Genomic DNA, 20,961 nt, shown 5'->3' with positions numbered 1-20,961 from the left:
CCAAGCTGTATACAAACCCCCTGGTTCTCAAAATCTGCCATGGTACTGGCACATGAACAGACATATAGATCAGTGGAATAGAATAGAGAGTCCAGAAATTAGCCCGAACCAATATGCTCAATTAATTTTTGACAAAGGAGGCATGAACATACAATGGAGCCAAGATAGTCTCTTCAATAAATGGTGTTGGGAAAATTGGACAGATATATGCAAGAAAATGAAACTAGACCACCAACTTACACCATACACAAGAATAAACTCAAAATGGATAAAGGACTTAAATGTACGACAGGAAACCATAAAAATTCTAGAAGAATACAAAGGCAACAAAATCTCAGACATATGCCAAAACAATTTCTTCACTGATACAGCTCCTAGGGCAGTTGAAACTAAAGAGAAACTGAACAAATGGGACTACATCAAAATAAAAAGCTTCTGCACAGCAAAAGAAACCATCAACAAAACAACAAGAAAACCCACCTCTTGGGAAAACATATTTGCCAACGTCATATCTGATAAGGGCTTAATCTCCAAAATTTATAGGGAACTCATACAACTTAACAAAAAGAAGATAAACAATCCAATCAAAAAATGGGCAAAGGATCTAAATAGACACCTTTCAAAAGAGGACATTCATAAAGCCAAGAGACATATGAAAACATGCTCAAAGTCACTAATCATCCGAGAGATGCAAATCAAAACAACAATGAGATACCATCTCACACCTGTCAGAATGGCCATCATCAACAATTCAACAAACGACAAGTGCTGGAGAGGATGTGGAGAAAAAGGAACACTTGTGCACTGCTGGTGGGAATGCAGACTGGTGCAGCCACTATGGAAGGCAGTATGGAGGTTCCTCAAAAAATTGGAAATGGAACTCCCATTTGACCCTGTGATCCCACTTCTAGGAATATATCCCAAGAAACCAGAAACACCAATCAGAAAGGATATATGCACCCAGATGTTCATAGCAGCACAATTCACCATAGCTAAGATCTGGAAACAGCCTAAGTGCCCATCAGTAGATGAATGGATTAGAAAACTGTGGTACATCTACATGATGGAATACTATGCTGCTGTTAAAAAGAAGGAACTCTTACCATTTGCAACAGCATGGATGGAACTGGAGAGCATTATGCTAAGTGAAACAAGCCAGTCAATGAAGGAAAAATACCACATGATCGCACTCTTTCATGGATAATTAAGACCATTACAAACTTTTGAACAATAATAAATACAGTGGCAGAGCTGCCTCAAACTGTTTGACGGACTGCAGTGGGAAGGCCAGGGAGGGTTGGGGGACAGGAGGGAGGGGAGTAAGAGATCAACCGAAGGACTTGTATGCATCCATATAACCATAACTAATGGACATAAGACACTGGGGGGTAAGGGAGGGCAGGGGCCTATCAAAGGCGGGGGGGAAAAAAAGGACACTTATGTAATACCCTTTGTAATACTTTTAGCGAAAAAAATAAATAAATAAATAAAAAAAAAAGAAAATTGAATCCAAGTATATTCTTTGACCAAGATGCCTTAAAATTAGAAATCAATTGCAAAAATGAAGTAAAGAAACACACAAATACATGGAGATTAAACAACATACTACTAAAAAATGACTGGGTCTAAGAAGAAATAAAAGATGAGATAAAATATACATATAGACACAAATGAGAATGACAATACAACATATTAAAACCTCTGGGATGCGGTGAAAGCAGTAATAAGAGGGAAGTTTTTATCGTTATAGGCCTATCTCAAGAAACAAGAGAAATTCCAAGTGAATAACCTAATATCATATCTTAAAGTACTAGAAAAAGAAAAACAAAGGCAATCCAAAGTCAGCAGAAGAAAGGAAATAATATAAATTACAGCAGAATTAATGAAATGTAGAACAAAAATACTATACAAAAAAAATCAATAAAATAAAGAGCTGGTTCTTTGAAAAGATTGATAAAATTGACAAACCCCTGGCTAGACTCACTAAGGAAAAATGGAAAAAGATCCTATAAACAAGATAAAAAATGTGAGAGAAGTCACCACAGATATCATAGATATACAAAGTGTCATACTAGAATATTATAAAAGACTATATGTCACCAAATTCAATAACCTAGAAGAAATGGATACGTTCCTAGAAATATAATCTCCCTAGACTAAATCATGAAGAATTGGAAGATCTAAATAGAATGATAAGCAGTGAAGAAATTGAAACAACCATAAAAAAATTCCCCCAAAACAAAAGTCCAAGACCAGATGGCTTCACCAGTGCATTCTACCAGGTGTTCAAAGAAGATTTAAAACCCATCCTTGTCAAACTTTTCAAAAAAATTTTAAGAAGAGGCAATACTTCCTAACACATTCTATGAGGCCAATGTAACTCTGATACCAAAACCTGGTAAAGATAACACAATAAAGAAACTACAGACCAATATCTCTAATGAATACAGATGCAAAAATCCTAAACAAAATACTAGCAAATCGAATACAACAGTACATCCAAAAAAATAATACATCATGATCAAGTGGGGTTCATTCCAGGGGCACAAGGATGGTTCAACATACACAAATCAACTACATAATTCACCACCTTAACAAAAGAAAGGATAAAAATCATATGATCTTATCAGTAGATGCAGAAAAAGCATTTGATAAGATACAGCATTCATTTATGATTAAAACACTCAATAAAATAGGAATAGAAGGAAAGTACCTCAACATAATCAAGACCATATATGATAAACCCTCAGCTAATATCATACTCAATGGTGAAAAACAAAAAGACTCTCCTCTAAGATCAGGAACAAGAAAAGGATATTCACTCTCACCACTCTTAATACAGTGCTGGAAATCCTAGCCAGAGCAATAAGACAAGAAAAAGAAATGAAAGGCATCCAACAGGGAAAGAAGAAGTCAAACTGTCACTTTTTGCGGACCACGTGATTCTATATAGAGAAAACCCAAAGATTCCACCAAAAAACTTTTAGAAACATTAAACAAATACAGTCAAGTTGCAGGATACAAAATCTACGTGCAAAAATCCACTGCCTTCCGGTATACTAACAACAAAACTTTAGAGAAAGAAATGAAAAAAAAATTCCTTTTGCAATTGCAACCAAAAGAATAAAATACCTAGGAATAAACTTAACAAAGAATTACAAAGCATTATTAACACTTGGAGTGCGGGTGAATTTCCCGCCAAAATATAAGATGGCTCTGTCTTTTGGTTTTGTTCCATCCACCAAAAGGGTGGATTACAAACAAATATTTGGTAATACGCAGTTACAATCGGCCCGAGTTTACACGTTTCCCTCACTCCACCGCAAATCTATATGAACCGAGTTAAAGACGGCTCCCGCGGAGTACGCGCAATTCACGCGAGCCGACTTAGCCGACTTAACTCGTTTCCCGCACTCCAAGTGTTAAAAGAGATTTGAAAAAGACACAACAAAATGGGAAAATACCCATGTTCATGGATTGAAAGAACCAACATAGTTAAAATGGCCATATTACCTAAAACATTATACAGATTTAATACAACCCCCCATCAAAATCCCAATGTCATTTTTTTAAGAAAAAAGAATAAGAAATCATCAGATTTGTATGGAACCACAAAAGACCCCAAAGCAATCCTGAGAAAAAAGAATGAAGCTGGAGGTATCACACTACCTGACTTAAAATTATACTGCAGAGCTACAATAATCAAAATAGCATGGTATTGGCAGAGAAACAGACACACAGATCAATGGAACACAATAGAGAGCCCAGCTATAAAACCACATGTATATGAACAGATAATTTTCGACAAAGGAGCCAGAAACACACAATGAAGTAAAGATAGTCTCTTCAATAAATGGTGCTGGGAAAACTGGAAAGCCACATGCAAACAAATGAAACTGGATTATAGTTTGTCCCCATGTACAAAAATTAATCCAAAATGGATCAAAGACCTAAATATAAGATCCAAAACAATAAGTTACATGGAAGAAAATATAGGCACCAAACTTATGGTTCGTGGTAGTAGAGAACATTTTGTGAACTTGACCCCAAAGGCAAGGTAAGTAAAGGCAAAAATAAATGAATGGGACTATATCAAACTAAAAAGCTTCTGCACAGCAAAAGAAACTGTCAACAAAGCAAAGAGGCAGCCAACCAGATGGGAGGTGATATTTGCAAACAGCAGCTCTGACAAAGGTTTAATTTCCAAAATATATAAAGAACTCAAAAAACTCAACACCAAACAAATAAACAATCCAATCAAAAAGTGGGCAGAGGCCCTAGCCAGTTTGGCTCAGTGGACAGAGCGTCAGCCTGTGGACTGAAGGGGCCCAGCTTTTATTCCAGTCAAGGACACATGCCCAGGTTGCATGCTCGATCTCCAGTTGGGGGCATGCAGGAGGCAGCCGATTAATGATTCTCTCTCATCATTGATGTTTTTCTCTTTCTCTCTCCCTCGCCCTTCCTCTCTGAAATCAATAAAAATATATATATTTTTAAAAAGTGGGCAGAGGACCTGAAAATATACCTCTCCCAAGAAGACATATAGGTATATGACAAGATGTTCAACCTCACTGACAATTAGGGAAATGCAAATCAAAACTATAATGAGCTACCACCTCATACCTGTTAGAGTGGCCATTATCAACAAGACAAGCAATAAACAAGTGTTGGAGAGGTTGTGAAAAAAAGGGAACCCTCACTTACTGCTGATGGGAATGTAGACTACTACAACCACTATGGAAAGCAGCCTGGTGATTCCTCAAAATTAAGAATAGAGCTACCATATAACCCAGCAATTCCTCTCCTGGGTATATACCTGAAGAACTCGAAATCATGTATTCGCAAAGATATATGCACCTCTTTGTTCATGGCAGCATTATTCACAGTGGCCAAGACATGAAAACAACTTAAGTGTCCTGCAATAGAGGACTAGATAAAGAAGATGTAGTCCATATACACAATGGAATACTACTCAGCCATAAGAAAGGGTAAAATAGCACTAATTGCAACAACATGGATGGATCTTGAGAACATTATGCTATGTGAAATAAGTCAGTCAGAAAAATCTAAAAACCATATGATTTCACTCATATGTGGGATATAAAACTAACACCCATGAACACAAACAGCAGTGTGGTGTTGCCAGAGGGAAGGGGGTAGGAGGGAGAGGGGATCCTAAAATAAGGTGACAGGAGATTTGACTTTGGGTGGTGGGCACACGGTACAATATACAGATCTTGTAACATAGAAACCCATACCTGAAACCTATATGTTCATGTTGACCAATGTCACCCCAATCAATTTAATAAATAAATATTTTTTATAAATAAATAGGTTATATAAAGTTTGGTTATAAAAGCTGGAAATTAATATACCAGGCAAATATCAATCCAAATAAGCTAGAGTAGCCCATCTTATTAATACAGGTTAAAAAGAAAATCCAGGCAGAAAAATATAAGGGACAAAGGGTATTATATATCATCAGAATAATCATCAGCATAAGTGCTTCTGACAATATACCCTCAAAATACATGCAGCAATAATTAATGAAACATGGAAAAAATCAGATAAATAAACCATTGAAAGTGAATGTTCTATCACAGCCCTCTCAAACACTGAAAAAGCAAACAGACAAAATAAGCTAAGATACAGAAGATTTGAACAACATGGTTAATAAAGCTCAAACTAGCAAATAATACAAACTTTGATAACCAACAGGGACCACATTACTTTCGAGCACAGATATAACTTTTATGAAAACTAGCTATGTACTAGGCCTCAAAAATTCTCTCCATATAAAGATATGATCTTTGTTCTCTAAGCATGATGTAAAAAATTATTGACAAGGGGAAAAATATAATATATAGGACAAGATGAAAATATAAGGCAATAAAGAAATACTTAGAATCAAATGGAGCTAACTGTTCAACTTAAGAAATTGGTAATTAAAAAAAGCAAACAGAATAGAGGAGAAGGAGAAGAAACAAAACAGTACTATATGGGCAGAAAATGCTGGGGAAAAGTTGAGAATATAAACTAAACCAAATCCTAGCTCTTTTGAAAAGATTAATAAAATAGACATTCCTTTAGCAAGATTAATCAGAGAAAAATAAACAAAAAAGCAAATAAACAGAATATAAAATGAAAAGGGAGAAAAAATAACAGTATTTTTTAAATCATGGAATAACATTATTAAAAGCTATATGCAACAAGTATAGTCTCAAAACAGCCTAATACAGAGCAACATGGGAATAGTCATGTATCACTGATGAAAATTTACACAATCATAAGAGCCATTCTGGAGAGTGTACTCTCCAGACATACTGAAATCAAACATGCACATGCTCTAATACCCAGCAATCTTACTCCCAGGCAAACACCGTAGTGAAAGCCTCTCACATGTCCATAAGGATGTTCACTGTAGCACTGCTGGGATATTGGAAAACTGAAGGTAACTGGGTCCTTTTAATTTACATTATTCTAAAAATAAATGTTCCCATTTATAATGAAGGTAGAAAATCAGTATAATTAAACCAGTAATAAAGAAGTGTCATACTCAATAAGAAGCTGGGAATCAAAGGTCACGGGTACAAAGCTCTAACTGGGAATTTGTATGCCATACTTTTGATTCACCAATTCAAATATTTTTTTGACTGTGTCTTTGTACAAGGTACTGTGCAGAAAAACAAATATCATACCAGCACTCAAGAAGCTCTAAATCTAGTGAACTTCAATTATCCTTTTGTATGCTTTAAAAATTCAGCTCAAAAAACCTGTCTCTCTCTGTTCATTTAGCCCTAATCTCTCCTTAATGAAGGGATCACATGAGTAAGTGATTTGAGATAAACATTGAATATAGGAATAACTGGAAAAAAGAGGTCAGGAGAAATGGTACTACATTATCTCAAAACTGACATGTTTTCTTTAGTGAGGGAGCTCCACAGAAGATGCTCGAATATTAAGCATCCCCATGAAAGCTTAGTTCTTGTATGGAAACTTGGGTAAGATACAAATCAACTCTGCTCAAAATCCTTACGTGATTAGGTATGTATTTGTAGGAACAAAGAAAAGGGGGTAGAAAAATATATATTGAACGACGAGTGTTGGTTACTTCAATGAGAAAGCATGGTAGGAGTGGAGGGGATATTTATCATAACTTCCTTCTTTTTGACTTGTTACAATGAATATAAATTATTTCTGTAATTTAGTAGGACACCCATGGTGTGTGTAAATTAAATGAAATGGTCTATGTAAACTTCTTAATAAATGTCTGGCACTTGGTAATACTCATGTAACTTACTGATAGACAAAAACTGAACTAGAGAAAATGCTGAGGATGCAGGAAGGATCCAAGCCCAGGGATGAGGTCATTGCAGTTTTCTCTGGCTATTTTTACAAAGAGCCATAACTGAGAACTCAAGATGGATGATTAGATTATTACATTTTCAATTAAAAATAGCCCGGCCTGTGTGGTTCAGTGGTTGAGAGTTGACCTATGAACCAGGAGGTCACAGTTCAATTCCCAGTCAGGGCACATGTCTGAGTTACGGGCTTAATCCCCAGTGTGGGGCATGCAAGAGGCAGCTGATCAAAATGAATCTCTCTCATCATTGATGTTTCTATCTCTCTCTTCCTTCATCTTTGAAATCAATAAAAATATATTTAAAAATAATAATAATAGATGCTGCCCTGGCCAAGTGGCTCAGTTGGTTGGAGAGTCATCCTGAAGAAAAACAAATATCATACCAGTAAAAAAAAAAATTGAATTGGTGAATCAGAGCTATGGCATATAGATTTATCATCTTTACCAGCAAGGCTGAGCATGGGTTTGACACCATCAAAGGCATATAGAACATGCCTTTAGTTGATGCATGTAAGGAAGTTTTAGAAAAAGGGAAAGTTTATACAGAGTATCTATATTTTTATATAGGATCTGATGTTGTGGGTTGAATTGTGTCCTCTAAAAAGACATATTAACATCCTAACCCTTGGTGCCTGTGACTGTGACCTTATTTGGAAATAGGGTCTTCGTAGCCGTAATCAAGTTAAGATGAGATCATAAGTCCAATTCTAAATCCAATAGGTGTGGTGTCCTTATGGAAAGATGAAAATCTGGACACCGAGATACAGGTACACGGGCAAGGGGGGAACCGTCATGTGAAGTAATGCACCTATAAGTCAAGGAGTGCCAAGGACTGCTGGCAAGAGAAGATGCTTTCCTAGACCCTTCAGAGGAAGGCTGTGTGGCCCAGCTCACCCTGGACTCTCGACTACTGGTCCCCAGAATGGTGAGAGAACAAATTTCTGTTATTTAAGTCACCCAGTTTGTGATACCACAGCCCTAGGAAATGAATACACCTGGTCATAAACGAATCACAGGTTGGCTTTAAGCTAAATTTAGGTGGGTGGATTTTTGGACTCCCTGCCCAGCATTTATTCCACTGCATGAAGACTTTCCCCTAAGATCTATATTTGAATTAGGTCAGTAAATGGAATTGTAAGTATAAAATAATATTAAATAAAAATCAAACCATAGTAAAGATGTATTGGTTTTAATCATGTGAAATTTTATATGCATATACTAAAAATGATGAAAACCCGAATGAGACTGATGGAAAACAACTGGAATTAAAATCTTCCACGTTTGTTTTTCCTATGAAGTTGCTTGAACATATAATACAGAAAATCAACAAAATCTGCTCTTCCATGTGTGCCTGTACTAGGCTAATTAAGGGTTAAGAAAAAACAATAAATATAAAACACCTGTTCAAGGCTGAATGCAGCTGTACCAGGTTAAGATAAAGACCCCATCCTTCATAAAATTCTCAGCTCTTTCAGAGCTGGTAGAACTGGTTGAGTTTCTCTGCTATATCAAGGGATGAAACTTCTGCAAGTTAAAAAGCTTGAGGGCAAGTTCATGTCTCTGCAGAAATCTTTTCTTAAAATTAGCACTTACACATTATAACAAACATTATTTAAATTTTTCTGTCAACCACAAGAATTAAATCCTGAGAGATCCCTTTACAGTACATCTATCACCTTCAGTCCAATAAAACCACTTCAGAATCTCTCTCCTCTTGTTCCTATCCTCAGGTCTGGGGACAATACTGCTACTGAAGGAGGAGCCGGAATCCATGCACACACCTCACTTAGATGCTATGACCTGCAGAAATCACCAGGCATGGGCATGGAGTGCAGGCCTCACCCCTACAGAGACTGGGGACTCACAGGAATCACTTCCTTTCCAGAGACAAGTTGAGAAAAGACTCACTAGGTCTACATAGTCTATATTCAAACCCAAAGCTGAGATTGGAGAAGATACTGCTTCTTCCTGGTCCCTCAGTTCTTTCATTTTTATAATGAACAGTTACCTAGTCTCCTAACCCAGAAGACAGCAGAAGGAAATGTTGATCAAGGTTTTCTGAAACTGTATTTAAAAAGGAAATGGTTTATAAATACAATTCACACTAGTGTTAGTTTCTTTATTTAAAGTGTTTATTTTTTTAAAATGTAGAAGAGTTTATCAACTGGTTTCTCTTTAAAGCACTGCTTTGATTTTAAATTACATAATAACAGCCTCCCTTGTTCTTTCATTTTGAAACTCTACTAATAAAGTATCCTGACTCAAGAATCTAGGAAAATACTTGAAATGACTACAATACAATCAGAACATAATATTATTAAATTTAAGGGTAACAAATTGATCCATAGTTTATTCAAACCTTCCTAACTACTACACATAAAAAAAAGTCAGTTCTCTAAAATGGCTGATCTCATTCTTGGCTTCCAGCTATAGTCTCAAGAGTTTAATAAGGACAACTATTGAGATTTCTTTAATATGCCAGTCACTCTATTAAAGATTTTGCATGTATTATCTCATTTAATCTTTGCAACAATTCCAAGTAGTAGTTATTATTATTTTATTATGTTACTAGTGGCCCAGTGCATGGATTTGTGCACACTGAAAGAAAGTTAATTAGAAGGTGGCCAGCAGGGCAGGACTGAGTGAGACAGGGCCGGACACACCCTGGAGCCAACCTCTGGTGGTCCCTCCCCACTGGCCGCACTTGGGGTGGTGCTGGGAGTCGAAGGGTGTCTGTGGAGTGAGCAGGGTCCCTCCAGCAGATGGCGTCCCTTGTCCCGGCCTACGGGGATTGGGCCAAAACCAGCAGTCCGACATCCCTCAAGGGGTCCCAGAGTGCAAGAGGGCACTCTGCAAAGTTGCTGTCACTCGGCAGCTCCTGTGTTGAGCGTCTGTCCCCTGGTGGTCAGTGCATGTCATACCTACCAGCCGGTTGGCCGGTCGCTTAGCCTTTCATACATATAGATTATTGGATTGTTATTGTTATTCTCTTTTTTACAGATGAGGAAACAGGGCATAGAGAAGTTGAGTATCTTGCCCAAGATCATTCATTTAGTACGTGGAGAGCTAGAGCTGGACCCCAGACAGTCTGGCTCTAATGCCCATGGGACCACCATGACTGGTATTCTCTGCTATAGCCACTCAGTGGGCTCCTCCTTCTCTCTCTAAGTCAGGTTCATTGCTATGTTCCCAAACCATAAATTCAAACTCACATCTCTCATCATTTTCACTGCTTCCCTGGTCCTCCCAAGTCTTCTGGCACACATTGCTAGCCTTCTTTTGATGTAGACCAAGACATTGGTGTCTCGTCCTGAAAAGGAAGATATAGAACACCAAAATTAAAAAAAAGAAAAGAAACAAGAGCTTTCAGCTGATCAGCAGGAAGAAATACAGAGGCCCATTTGCCAGGCCTTTGAGGTAAAATCTCAGATAGAAAAGACTGCTCCTTAGTTTTTCCTTACTTCCAGGAAAACTGACAGCTCTGCTAACAGAGTAAAGTCAAAGTCCTTAGAACTTCCAAAGGTCAAATCATGTGACTGACTCTCTAATCCATGCTTTTGAGTTAGGATGTTCAGTATTTGATAAATAAAATCATCTGCCACCAAGTGCTGGGAAAACGAACATACCCACAATGCATGCGGTTTACAAGCAAGAATTCCACATTCTGCAAGTGTGCATACTTTTGGTAAAGAAGCAAGAGGTGAATCTCAGGTTGCATCCTAATGAACATTTTTTTTCCTTCTTGACATTAAGTCTGGAGAAGCCTCATTTTGAACTTCTGTTTTATATTATTCTTTCCCAAACATTAGTGACATCATAATCATCTCCAGGTCCCCAAAGCAGTCGATTTTAGATGGCAATGTAATACATTCCAGATATGACAACACAGTATGCAACAAAATGAAAAACTTACCCTAGTGTTAGAGAAAGCACTGACAAGCTAAACAGTTATAATAATAGTCACCAAAATGGCTCTTAAAAAGTACATTAACAACTTCTTATCTTAATCTTTTATTTAATTATATGTCCTTTTGGGTATGTTTCCAGACCAGTGAGAACATACATGTGCTTAATCCTCAATAAAATTACCATGTTTGTGAAAAATATGACACACCTGTTATAGATTAAGTACATGTACAATATGCAGCTATTAAAAGATGTTAAGGCTAAAGTCCTAACTTCTCAAGTTTTAAACAATGAGAACAAGATGTGTGCTGAAAATCTGCCAAGTACCTACAAATTATTTTAAAGATGTGATTATATTTTTTGGATATATTAAGGCAATAGGTTGAAAGGATTTAATATACAGAAGAAAAGAAATAAAGAAAATTTCTTAAATTATATTATAGGCTATGTAATTTTATGTATTAATCCTCATTTAGTTCACAAAATGACACTTACTAATATGTCTTCAAAATTTATTCTTATACATATCTTTTAAAAGCAAGATACATTTGGTGATTAGATACTTAATTTACATATACTTACTGCAAAATATAAATAAAAACCTATATATTAATGTGAAAACTACTCATGTATACACAGGCCATAATGAGTAATTACTCAGTCACAGGGAGTAATGCACTCGGTTTCTGCACCAAATCCAAGTGTAACACTAATATTTAATTTTATAATCGCAAATATGAAGGAGATACACTCTTATGCTCCAAGTGGCACGAGGGAGAAATGAGGTGAGAGAAATTCCACCTTAAGGAAACAACCCAAAGTCAGGATGGACGATGAAAACACTCTCTCTCACGAGGATTACTAAATTTCAGTTTAAACAATCAAGAAACTGACAAGTTTGGGGGCGGGGGGGGGGGGCGGGGGGACTTCAGAAACGATTTTGTAGTCCTGTTTTGATACCATTCCCCCAAAACATTACTGACTCTCAGTTCAGTGTACTGCAGTTAAAGGTCTCGTTTTAAAGGTATCTTAAATAAAAGAAGTCATCATTTTTAAAGTGAAAATAAGATAAATTAGGAACTCTTCCTCTTCCTCTTTCTCTCTGGAAGTCAACACCAATGCTTCCTAAATAAGAGCTAAATACTGAGACAATCACCAATAACTGTTATTTTCTTAATGGTCCTATTTCAGCCCATGCTATAAAAAACCCATAAAATAAAACCTTTGATAACATTAACACTAATTTAAGTGCTAAGTCCCAATTAGGACTTAAAGTTATGGGGCAAAGAAGCACTTGGTAAACAGAAATATGAAAAAAATTCTAGGGAGAAAAAAATGTTACCACTAAACGTTATTACCATTTACTTTTAGAATTAGGAATCTATGGACAGAAAAGAGAATCTGAACATTAATCCGAACAGTAATGAAGCTGTAAGTTAATTATGTACTGCACTTTTATGGGAAGGAAAAAACAAGAATAAAAAAAGGCAAAAACGAGTATTTATCCCCACCTAGGAGAATCATATTTTGAACTGGCCTGAAAATTTGCTCTGATTAATCATGTGACAATTCTGATCCCCAACACCTCAACCTGGAGGAAACCTTACTGTGTTGGGCTTCATACTGGGATCCATGATGCTGTAGCTGCTGGGAACGCCGGTAGCAGCCATCTCCAGCCTTCAGGGCCTGCTTAAATAGCTTTTCTGCTTCAGCAATGGTCGTTGCTTCCTCTTCGGCCAAGAGAATATAAGCAGTTGCACACCTGTCCATTCAGATAATAGCCACCATTAATTACAAATTCAAGGACATTGTAATAACCGGAGGAGTGCATGCAGGAGGGCAAGGAGTTAACGCCAAAACATGCAGAGCGGCCAACTGGTTCATGCACCCATTTGTAGTTGTTGACACAAAGTAATGGTACAAAAGAAATGTGTGTATTTTAGCTTAAGAGATAGGATGCACAGTGTTAGGAGCACGGGGCTCACATGTGGACTCTGCCCCTTATTAGTGTGTCACTTTGGGCAAGTTATTACTCTGCCTCCCTGATGGAGAGAGAACAACATGGGCTATTTGTTCACAATGTTGTTGTGAAGGTGAAGTAAGGGGATGCATGTAAAGTGCCCAGTACAGTAGCCAGCATGTGGTACATGCTCAATAATGTCAACTAACAATAGTGATAATAATAGCTGTTATTAAATATCTCCTTCCAACACTCAAAGTTAGAGGTACTATATATAAGTTTACTTCTATTTACTAAATATAGAGTCTCTATTCTCAAACACAGATTCAGAAATCAAGTAAGTTACTCGCTGAAAAAAAACAGCGCTCAACATCTCATTACCGTTAGCACTGATTTTCTATGTCAGAGAACACTAGAACCTCCAGGCATTGCTATTTCTAAAAAGCTCAAAATCTGATTCAGCCTCAGTAGCAAACAAGAGTTAAATCTCATGCCTTTAACAATAATAGCTACCACCTGTTGCTTAGTATACCTTAAGCCAGTGGTTCTCAACCTTGGCTGTACATTAGAATCACCTGGGAATCTTTTTAAACTCCTGATTTCTGGGCCTCATCCTCCGGAAATTCTGTTTCTTTGTTATGGGGTGGGGCCACAACATTAGTAACAAAGAAACAGAATTTCCGGAGGATGAGGCCCAGAAATCAGGATTTTAAAAAGATTTTAAAATCTAATGTTGTTCCTCTAAGGTAGGAAACCAGAAAGGATAAGCAGGTAACTAATGAACAAGGAGAACTCTTGGAAATTTAAACCTTCTAAATCACATAAGAACAATCCAACTGCCAAAGAAAAAGAGTGTAATAGAGAAATGTGGAGGCCAGAGCCGACCACACAGGCCTTCATCTGCACAGGTCCCTTTTGGTTCCTTCCTCTCCACGATCTCTCTTGTGGTCATTTCCCTACTTAATGGAACCTCCATTCGACCACAAGAGAGAAAATTAACAGAAAGTAAAACCAAATGCTACTTTTACTATTCATAAATTGCATTGGCCAGCTAGGAAAAGGAGGCTGAACTGATGGCTAATGTGAGGTTTTAGGTTACTAGTTCATCTTAGCCTTGAGGAGGGGTCTTATAAGTCCTTAGCCAGTCCATCCAGTTTCAGGCAGGACTGGTCAATGAAGCTTAAACAGAATGTGGTGCGATAGGGATGGAAATGCCCAGAAAAAAAGCTGTAAACCAATTACTCTGGAGGGCAGTAGATATAACCTGGCAAGAGCAATGATGATACAGAAACTGCCCAATAATTCACTAGAGAAAAGAATGGTATAGGCATTAGGAAGCAATACTTAAGGCTATATGGGTCAAGGGTAATGAAGTGAAAATTGAGATTATAATACGAGTGGTAGATACAGTATCTGAGGAATTAGCTGTAAGATTATAGTTGGTGGACTGCAAACTCAAGACAGGTTGGAGCTAGCTTGCTTGCTTTGGTCATTTATATTACAAACTAGTGCCCTGGTGCACGGATTCGTGCACATTGTAAGGAAATTAGTTAGAAGGTGGCCGGCAGGGCGGGACTGAGCAAGACAGACTAGACAACCCTGGAGCCAACCTCCCACAGTCCCTCCCCAACTGGCTGCACCTGCGGTGGTGCCGTGGCTCGAAGGGTGGCTGCGGAGTGAGTAGGGTCCCTCCGGCAGGTGGGGTCCCTCGGCCTGACCTGCAGGGATCAGGCTGAAACCAGCTCTCTGACATCCCCTAGGGGTCCCGAATTGCGAGAGGGCGGTTCTCAGGTGATGCACCCCTAAATCAGGCTCCCTCCTCTCTGGTTCCGGGGTGCGTCACCTGAGAACTGCAGCTCGGCAGCTCCTGTGTTGAGCGTCTGCCCCCTGGTGGTCAGTGCACGTCATAGCTACCTGTCGGAGCATCTGCCCCCTGGTGGTCACTGCACATCATAGCTACCAGTCGGACGGTCGCTTAACCTTTTATATATTACAAATAGTATTTTAGGAGGAGAGGCAGAGTAGCACTACTGGCCAAGAAAACATACATCTATGTGAAAATTTATGGGGTAGAAACATGCTAAGAGCTTGTGAGTGAAGGAGAAAAGAAAGAGCAATAGAAGTGCTAATGGTTGGGCAATACAGAACAGACTGCTCAGCTCAATGGAAGATACAGATGATGCATCCTTGTCACAACACAATACACATACAGATGTAAGAAAATGAGGTGATGGGGGTGTTGACCATCCAGATATCTGATAGAAGTCTCATTTGGTTAGAAGTAGAGCACCCGACAGGTTCTTGACTTACTTTGGTAACAATTTTATCTCCCAGATGGTAGAGGAAGCAATTAGGGGAACTTCAACTCTGGACCTAATTCTGACCAAGAAGAAAAAAATAGTTGGTGAAATGAAAATCGATAGGAACATTCAGAGAGAGTTACTGTGTCATTTGGAGTTTGGGGTAATCAAAGAGGGTAAGGTGAACTTCAAAAAATTCAAAGAAAAGAGGTATGATTCAATGACATGAGACGCAGGAGGAAAATGGTTTAAGAAGGTTGGGTAGTGTCCAAATATCCAACTGTAACTACAATCACTCTGATCCTCTCAGGAAGAAAAGAGGGGTGACAATTAAGTAACCAATATGGCTGCACAGAGATCTCCACAAGGTCAGATTTTAAAGGACATGTAAAAAAAGATGGAAACAGGGTGTGTAATGAAGGACTATAAAAGAGTGAAATGAGCTTATAAGAATAATGTCAGGAGAGCTGAAAGTTCAAATTAGCTTAAGCTTACAAAACAAAATAAAGACAAAACAAAAAATGCTAAAGACAGCCATTTATTCCCTGTTTTTAAATTATGTTTAAGGCCTTGTTACCATTCCCATTTCTCCAAAATCATCACAAAAATAAATAAACAAAACGACAAACAACAACACAACAACATTAAATCAAGGAAAGTTTATAGTTGGGAGCAGCAGATAAAGAGAAAGCAATATTTTCTAATTCCTATTTTGTTCCTGGCTTCTCCATTAAGGAGAATGATTGTCAGACTGAAAAAGGGAGAAGAAATTAAACTCTAAAATGGGTAAAAAGATGTCATAGCAAATAACTAATCTATCCTAAATTGACTACCATACTGGGATGGGCAAATCCCAGGAAGCCAACAAACATAGGCAGGCCAAGGAATAGTTAAGAACTCACAAAGAATGGGGAAGTACTAGAAGATGAGATGACCAATGTAGTATAAATGTTCAAAAGGGGGAAGAAGGCAGACTTCCCAAACTACAGAACAGTGATTTGGAAAGATATTCTAATGGATTATGAAAGGGATAGTCTCCAAGCATTTTAAAAAGAAAGTGAACACTGGAGCTAGCTTAAGTTCACTAAGACTACACAAATCAGTTTGCGCTAGCTAATTTACTCTAATAGATTTACTATCCATTAAAGATCCATAGCTACACTGGCATTCTTAAAATAAAAATGGAGGAGTATGGGCTGAATCATGGTGGCTTAGTAATTAACTGAACAATACCAAAGGATGATGATTTCTACATGTCATATCCCAGGGATCTAGCCCTGACACTGCTATTTTTATCAGAAACATGGATGACACACAGAAGGCAGGCACGTCAATTTTGTAGATGACAAGAAACTGGAAAATAAATATGTTGCACAACAGAATCAGAAACCACATAGATCAACAGGTTATAATGGCAGGATTTCCAACTCTCAAGTGAGTATTTTTTCTGAGATCGCTGAAGAAGATTCTGTAACCTTCTTCAGAAAAAAAATCATAAAATAGTTTAACAATGACCACTTGGCTGGGCGAGTGTCGAGGTGATTCAAGCACCAGATGGGTGGCGGAGCTAAATGACCTTTAAGATCTCTGCCAACCCTGAGCTTTTATGACTCCAACTTCAAGAATCTTTCTCATTTTCTGAGATCTCCAGAAGAGATTTCCCAGTCTTCCTTGGTAACCCATAGATTGTTTAACAACACCAAGCACAGCCTTTCCTCTTATCTTTGCCTTGATCTTGAAGTATTTTTAAAAGTGTAATTTTCTCACCTTAGGTTTTTATTATGTTTTCCCCACTAGCAGAAGTTCTATCTAGAAATTGTGATGGCACAGATGAGCATTCTACACCTGTAAAAGTTTCCCTGTCAAAATGTTTTAGGTATGTAAAGAATAGTATTTATTTTATGTACTTACAATATCCCATGGATAGCCCTTAAAGGATTTAATTTAGCATCACAGCAAACCACTGAATTGCTCTCTAAAATTACTAAAACCACCTTCACAAAGTCTTTTTATAAACTAATGTTCCCAAAATAATTCTCAAGTTCAAATGCATAGTTTAATATTAGTATCCTATCAATGGCAACTCTATACATTCAGCAAAGAATAAGTTTTCCCTTTTAAAAGCAAGATTTTCCCCACTTACTCATTTATCTCTAATGCTTCGTGAGCTGCCGAAATCCTAGCTTGGGGGTTTCTCTCTCTCCAGGCTTTCTGCATTACTATTTTAGAAAAAGAAAAAGAAAAAAAAGCAAGTCAATCAATCCATATAATTAGGAAGACTCAGTACAGGACAACAGCTGAATTAGTAGCATTAGGCTTGGATTACAGGAGAATTTTTCACTACCAAGAGGATCAGCCCAATCCTCCAAAGTCACACAAACACATTCTAACTTGCTATTCAACTGTCCTCCAATTGCTGATATCAAAACTTTCTTATGCTCACAAAACTACAGATCTAAATCTTATAAACCACTAGACTTGTCTCAACAGACTTTGGTAGTAGTTTGTTTGTACATACTACTAATGCACGTTGTCATAGACTAATACGTGCATTAGCTATTCACAATATGTTTGTTTTTAATGGAATACAAAGGTGAACCTTATGTGTGGAATGCTGGTATCTTCCACAAAATATTATAATATCATGCGTTTACATGGGGACCATGTTGGAAAGTTCTTTTAGTACTTACAGTTTGTGCTAAAGACAGTGTTTCCAAATTCACTTTGTATAAATTTTTCTATGAGTGTATACAGGTGTAAACAAAACAGAGCTACAGATGTAAACAATACAGAGCTAATTGAAACACCAACACTAGACTTGTCTCAACAGACTTTGCAAGGAAAATAAATAAAATAAATCTTAAAGGCTAATTTGTCTTCTATAATCTTAGAAACAATCTTGATTAAGACTTCTTAATCAAGAAGAGGCACTCTAACAGACATTTAATATTTATTTTGCTCATTAATGCTGCTTGTTGTTAAAGAATACATACTGTACACATTTTGAGATGACATTGCTCTAATTTCTTCCTTCTACACAGATACTACATAATTTCTATTAGTTATTTCCCCCAAACACTTGTCACAGGCTCTGGATATTAGTACATTTTAAAAACATCTGAAGAATTATAAGTTGGGTCAGGAAAAAATACATTAGGCTTTTGCTTAACATGTGTACCTGTTTCCAGTGTTTGCTGCAAACCTAGTTTTCATATACCAAAGTAGTTTGTGAGTATATCGTGGGAAGCTCAATGCTTGAAATATTTTTTTTACTCTGATGTTCCACCATGGCAAAGAGTACCATTTTAAAAAGAGTAACAATCTCCTTATTTAATCTGTTCTATAGTTTTTTATCTTCTAAGTTATTTTCTTAGGAGTATGTATGTATTCCTTTTCTTAAAGATTTTTTTCACCTATTTACTTTACGTTTAGTAATATCAAAAATATCAGTAGGATTATTTATAACTCAAGCAGTGTCAAATGCATGCTCAACAAATTCTTTTCTAGGATGGAAAACAAATATGGATTCCAATTGAATGGGGATGACCCCATTCAATTCTAATGAATCAATAAATAGACATATAAATCTCTGTAATATACTCTTTAACCATTTGGATTCACTGACTCCCAATTTCTAACCAGAATATCATTAGGAAAACATGACCCTTCCTTCTATCTCAACCAAGGATTTAATTCACTTCATATAAGATTTATAAATATTCAAAACATGTAAATCCAACCTTGGAATATTTAAAAATAATATTTTAAATTATAATGAGGGGACTTATTTCTACATCACTACCTCATTGTGATAAAGCCTTTATTTAGGTATCAGAATTCTGAGTTCCACTAGTCAATCTCCAATTTAATTTTTGCGTTATTAAATAATTTTTTCAATTACAGTTGACATACATTAGTATTTTACTTTCAGGTGTACACCTCCCTGATTAGACATTACATCATTTACTAAGTGATCATCATGATAAATCTCACACCCATCTGACACCATACATAGTTATTAGAATATCATTGACTATCATATTCCCTATATTGTACTTTACATCCCCATGACAATTCTGTAACAACCAATTTGTACTTCTTTTTTTTTCTTTATTGATTAAGGTATTACATATGTGTCCTTATCCCCCCATTACCCCCCCACCCCCCGACTCATGCCCTCACCCCCCTGGTGTCTGTGTCCATTGGTTAGGCTTATATGCATGCATACAACTCCTTTGGTTGATCACTCCCCCCTACCCCCACCCTCCCCTACCTTCCCTCTGAGGTTTGACGGTCTGATCGATGCTTCTGTGTCTCTGGATCTGTTTTTGTTCATCAGTTTATGTTGTTCATTATATTCCACAAATGAGTGAGATCATGTGATATTTATCTTTCTCTGACTGGCTTATTTTGCTTAGCATAATGCTCTCCACTTCCATCCATGCTGCTGCAAATGGTAAGAATTCCTTCTTTTTTACCGCAGCATAGTATTCCATTGTGTAGATGTACCACAGTTTTTTAATCCACTCATCTGCTGATGGGCACTTAGGCTGTTTCCAGATCTTAGCTATGGTAAATTGTGCTGCTATGAACATAGGGGTGCATATATCCTTTATGATTGGTGTTTCTAGTTTTTTGGGATATATTCCTAGAAGTGGGATCACTGGGTCAAAGGGGAGTTCCATTTTCAGTTTTTTGAGGACACTCCATACTGTTCTCCACAGTGGCTACAATTTGTACATCTTAATCCCTTCACCTTTTTCACCTCTCCTCATCCCCCCAACCTCCTCCCATTTGGCAACCATAAAAATGTTCCCTGTAACTATGAGTCTGTTTCTGTTCTGCTTGCTTGTTTGTTTTGTTTTTAAGATTCAGTTGTTGATAGATATGTATTTATTGCCATTTTAATGTTCTATTTTTCTTTTTTTTCCTTCTTTTTTTTAAACCCTCACCAGAGGATATGTTTTTATTGATTTTTTTGAGAGAGAGGAAGGGAGAGGGAGAGAAACATCGATGTGAGAGAGAAACATTGATTGGTTGCACCCCGACCAGGGATCAACTGGGGACCAAACTCAAAACCTGGTTATGTGTCCTGACCAGGAATTGACCCGAGAACCTTTGATACATTGGACGACGCTACAAACAACTGAGCTACACTAGCCTGGGCTGCTACTTCTTTTTAAAAAAGACCCTTTAACATTTCATGTAATGAACTCCTTTAGTTTTCTCTTATCTTGGAAGCTCTTTATCTGTCCTTCAATTCTACATGATACCTTTGCTGGGTAGAGCAATCTTCATTGTAGCTCCTTGCTTTTCATCACTTTGAATATTTCTCACCAATCCTCTCTGGTCTGCAAGGTTTCTGCTGAGAAATCAGCTGACAGTCCTATGGGAGCTCCCTTATAAGTAACAAATGGCTTTTCTCCTGCTGC

At 37.4% G+C, this 20,961-nt stretch overlaps 1 protein-coding gene across 9 annotated transcripts in view; it reads right to left on the bottom strand.

Annotated features, from left to right (window-relative positions):
• ST7 (suppression of tumorigenicity 7) overlaps positions 1–20,961 on the bottom strand; it is a 246,223-nt gene that overhangs the window by 114,811 nt on the left and 110,451 nt on the right. For 6 of the 9 annotated variants that reach the window (XM_006100186.3, XM_006100184.3, XM_023763800.1 and 3 more), the window contains exons 6-9: positions 17,673–17,748; positions 15,540–15,608; positions 12,877–13,031; positions 10,576–10,673 (exon numbers count right to left, since the gene is read on the bottom strand). In XM_006100186.3, coding sequence (XP_006100248.1) covers positions 10,576–10,673; positions 12,877–13,031; positions 15,540–15,608; positions 17,673–17,748 — 398 coding nt within the window. The remainder of the gene's footprint in view (positions 1–10,575; positions 10,674–12,876; positions 13,032–15,539; positions 15,609–17,672; positions 17,749–20,961) is intronic. The other 3 variants (XM_006100189.3, XM_023763803.1, XM_023763802.1) reach the window with 1 other exon arrangement.

Source organism: Myotis lucifugus, unplaced genomic scaffold, assembly GCF_000147115.1.
Source record: "Myotis lucifugus unplaced genomic scaffold, Myoluc2.0 scaffold_301, whole genome shotgun sequence".
In the NCBI taxonomy this organism is placed as follows: domain Eukaryota; kingdom Metazoa; phylum Chordata; class Mammalia; order Chiroptera; family Vespertilionidae; genus Myotis; species Myotis lucifugus.
This window is presented reverse-complemented; position numbering and strand designations above follow the sequence as displayed.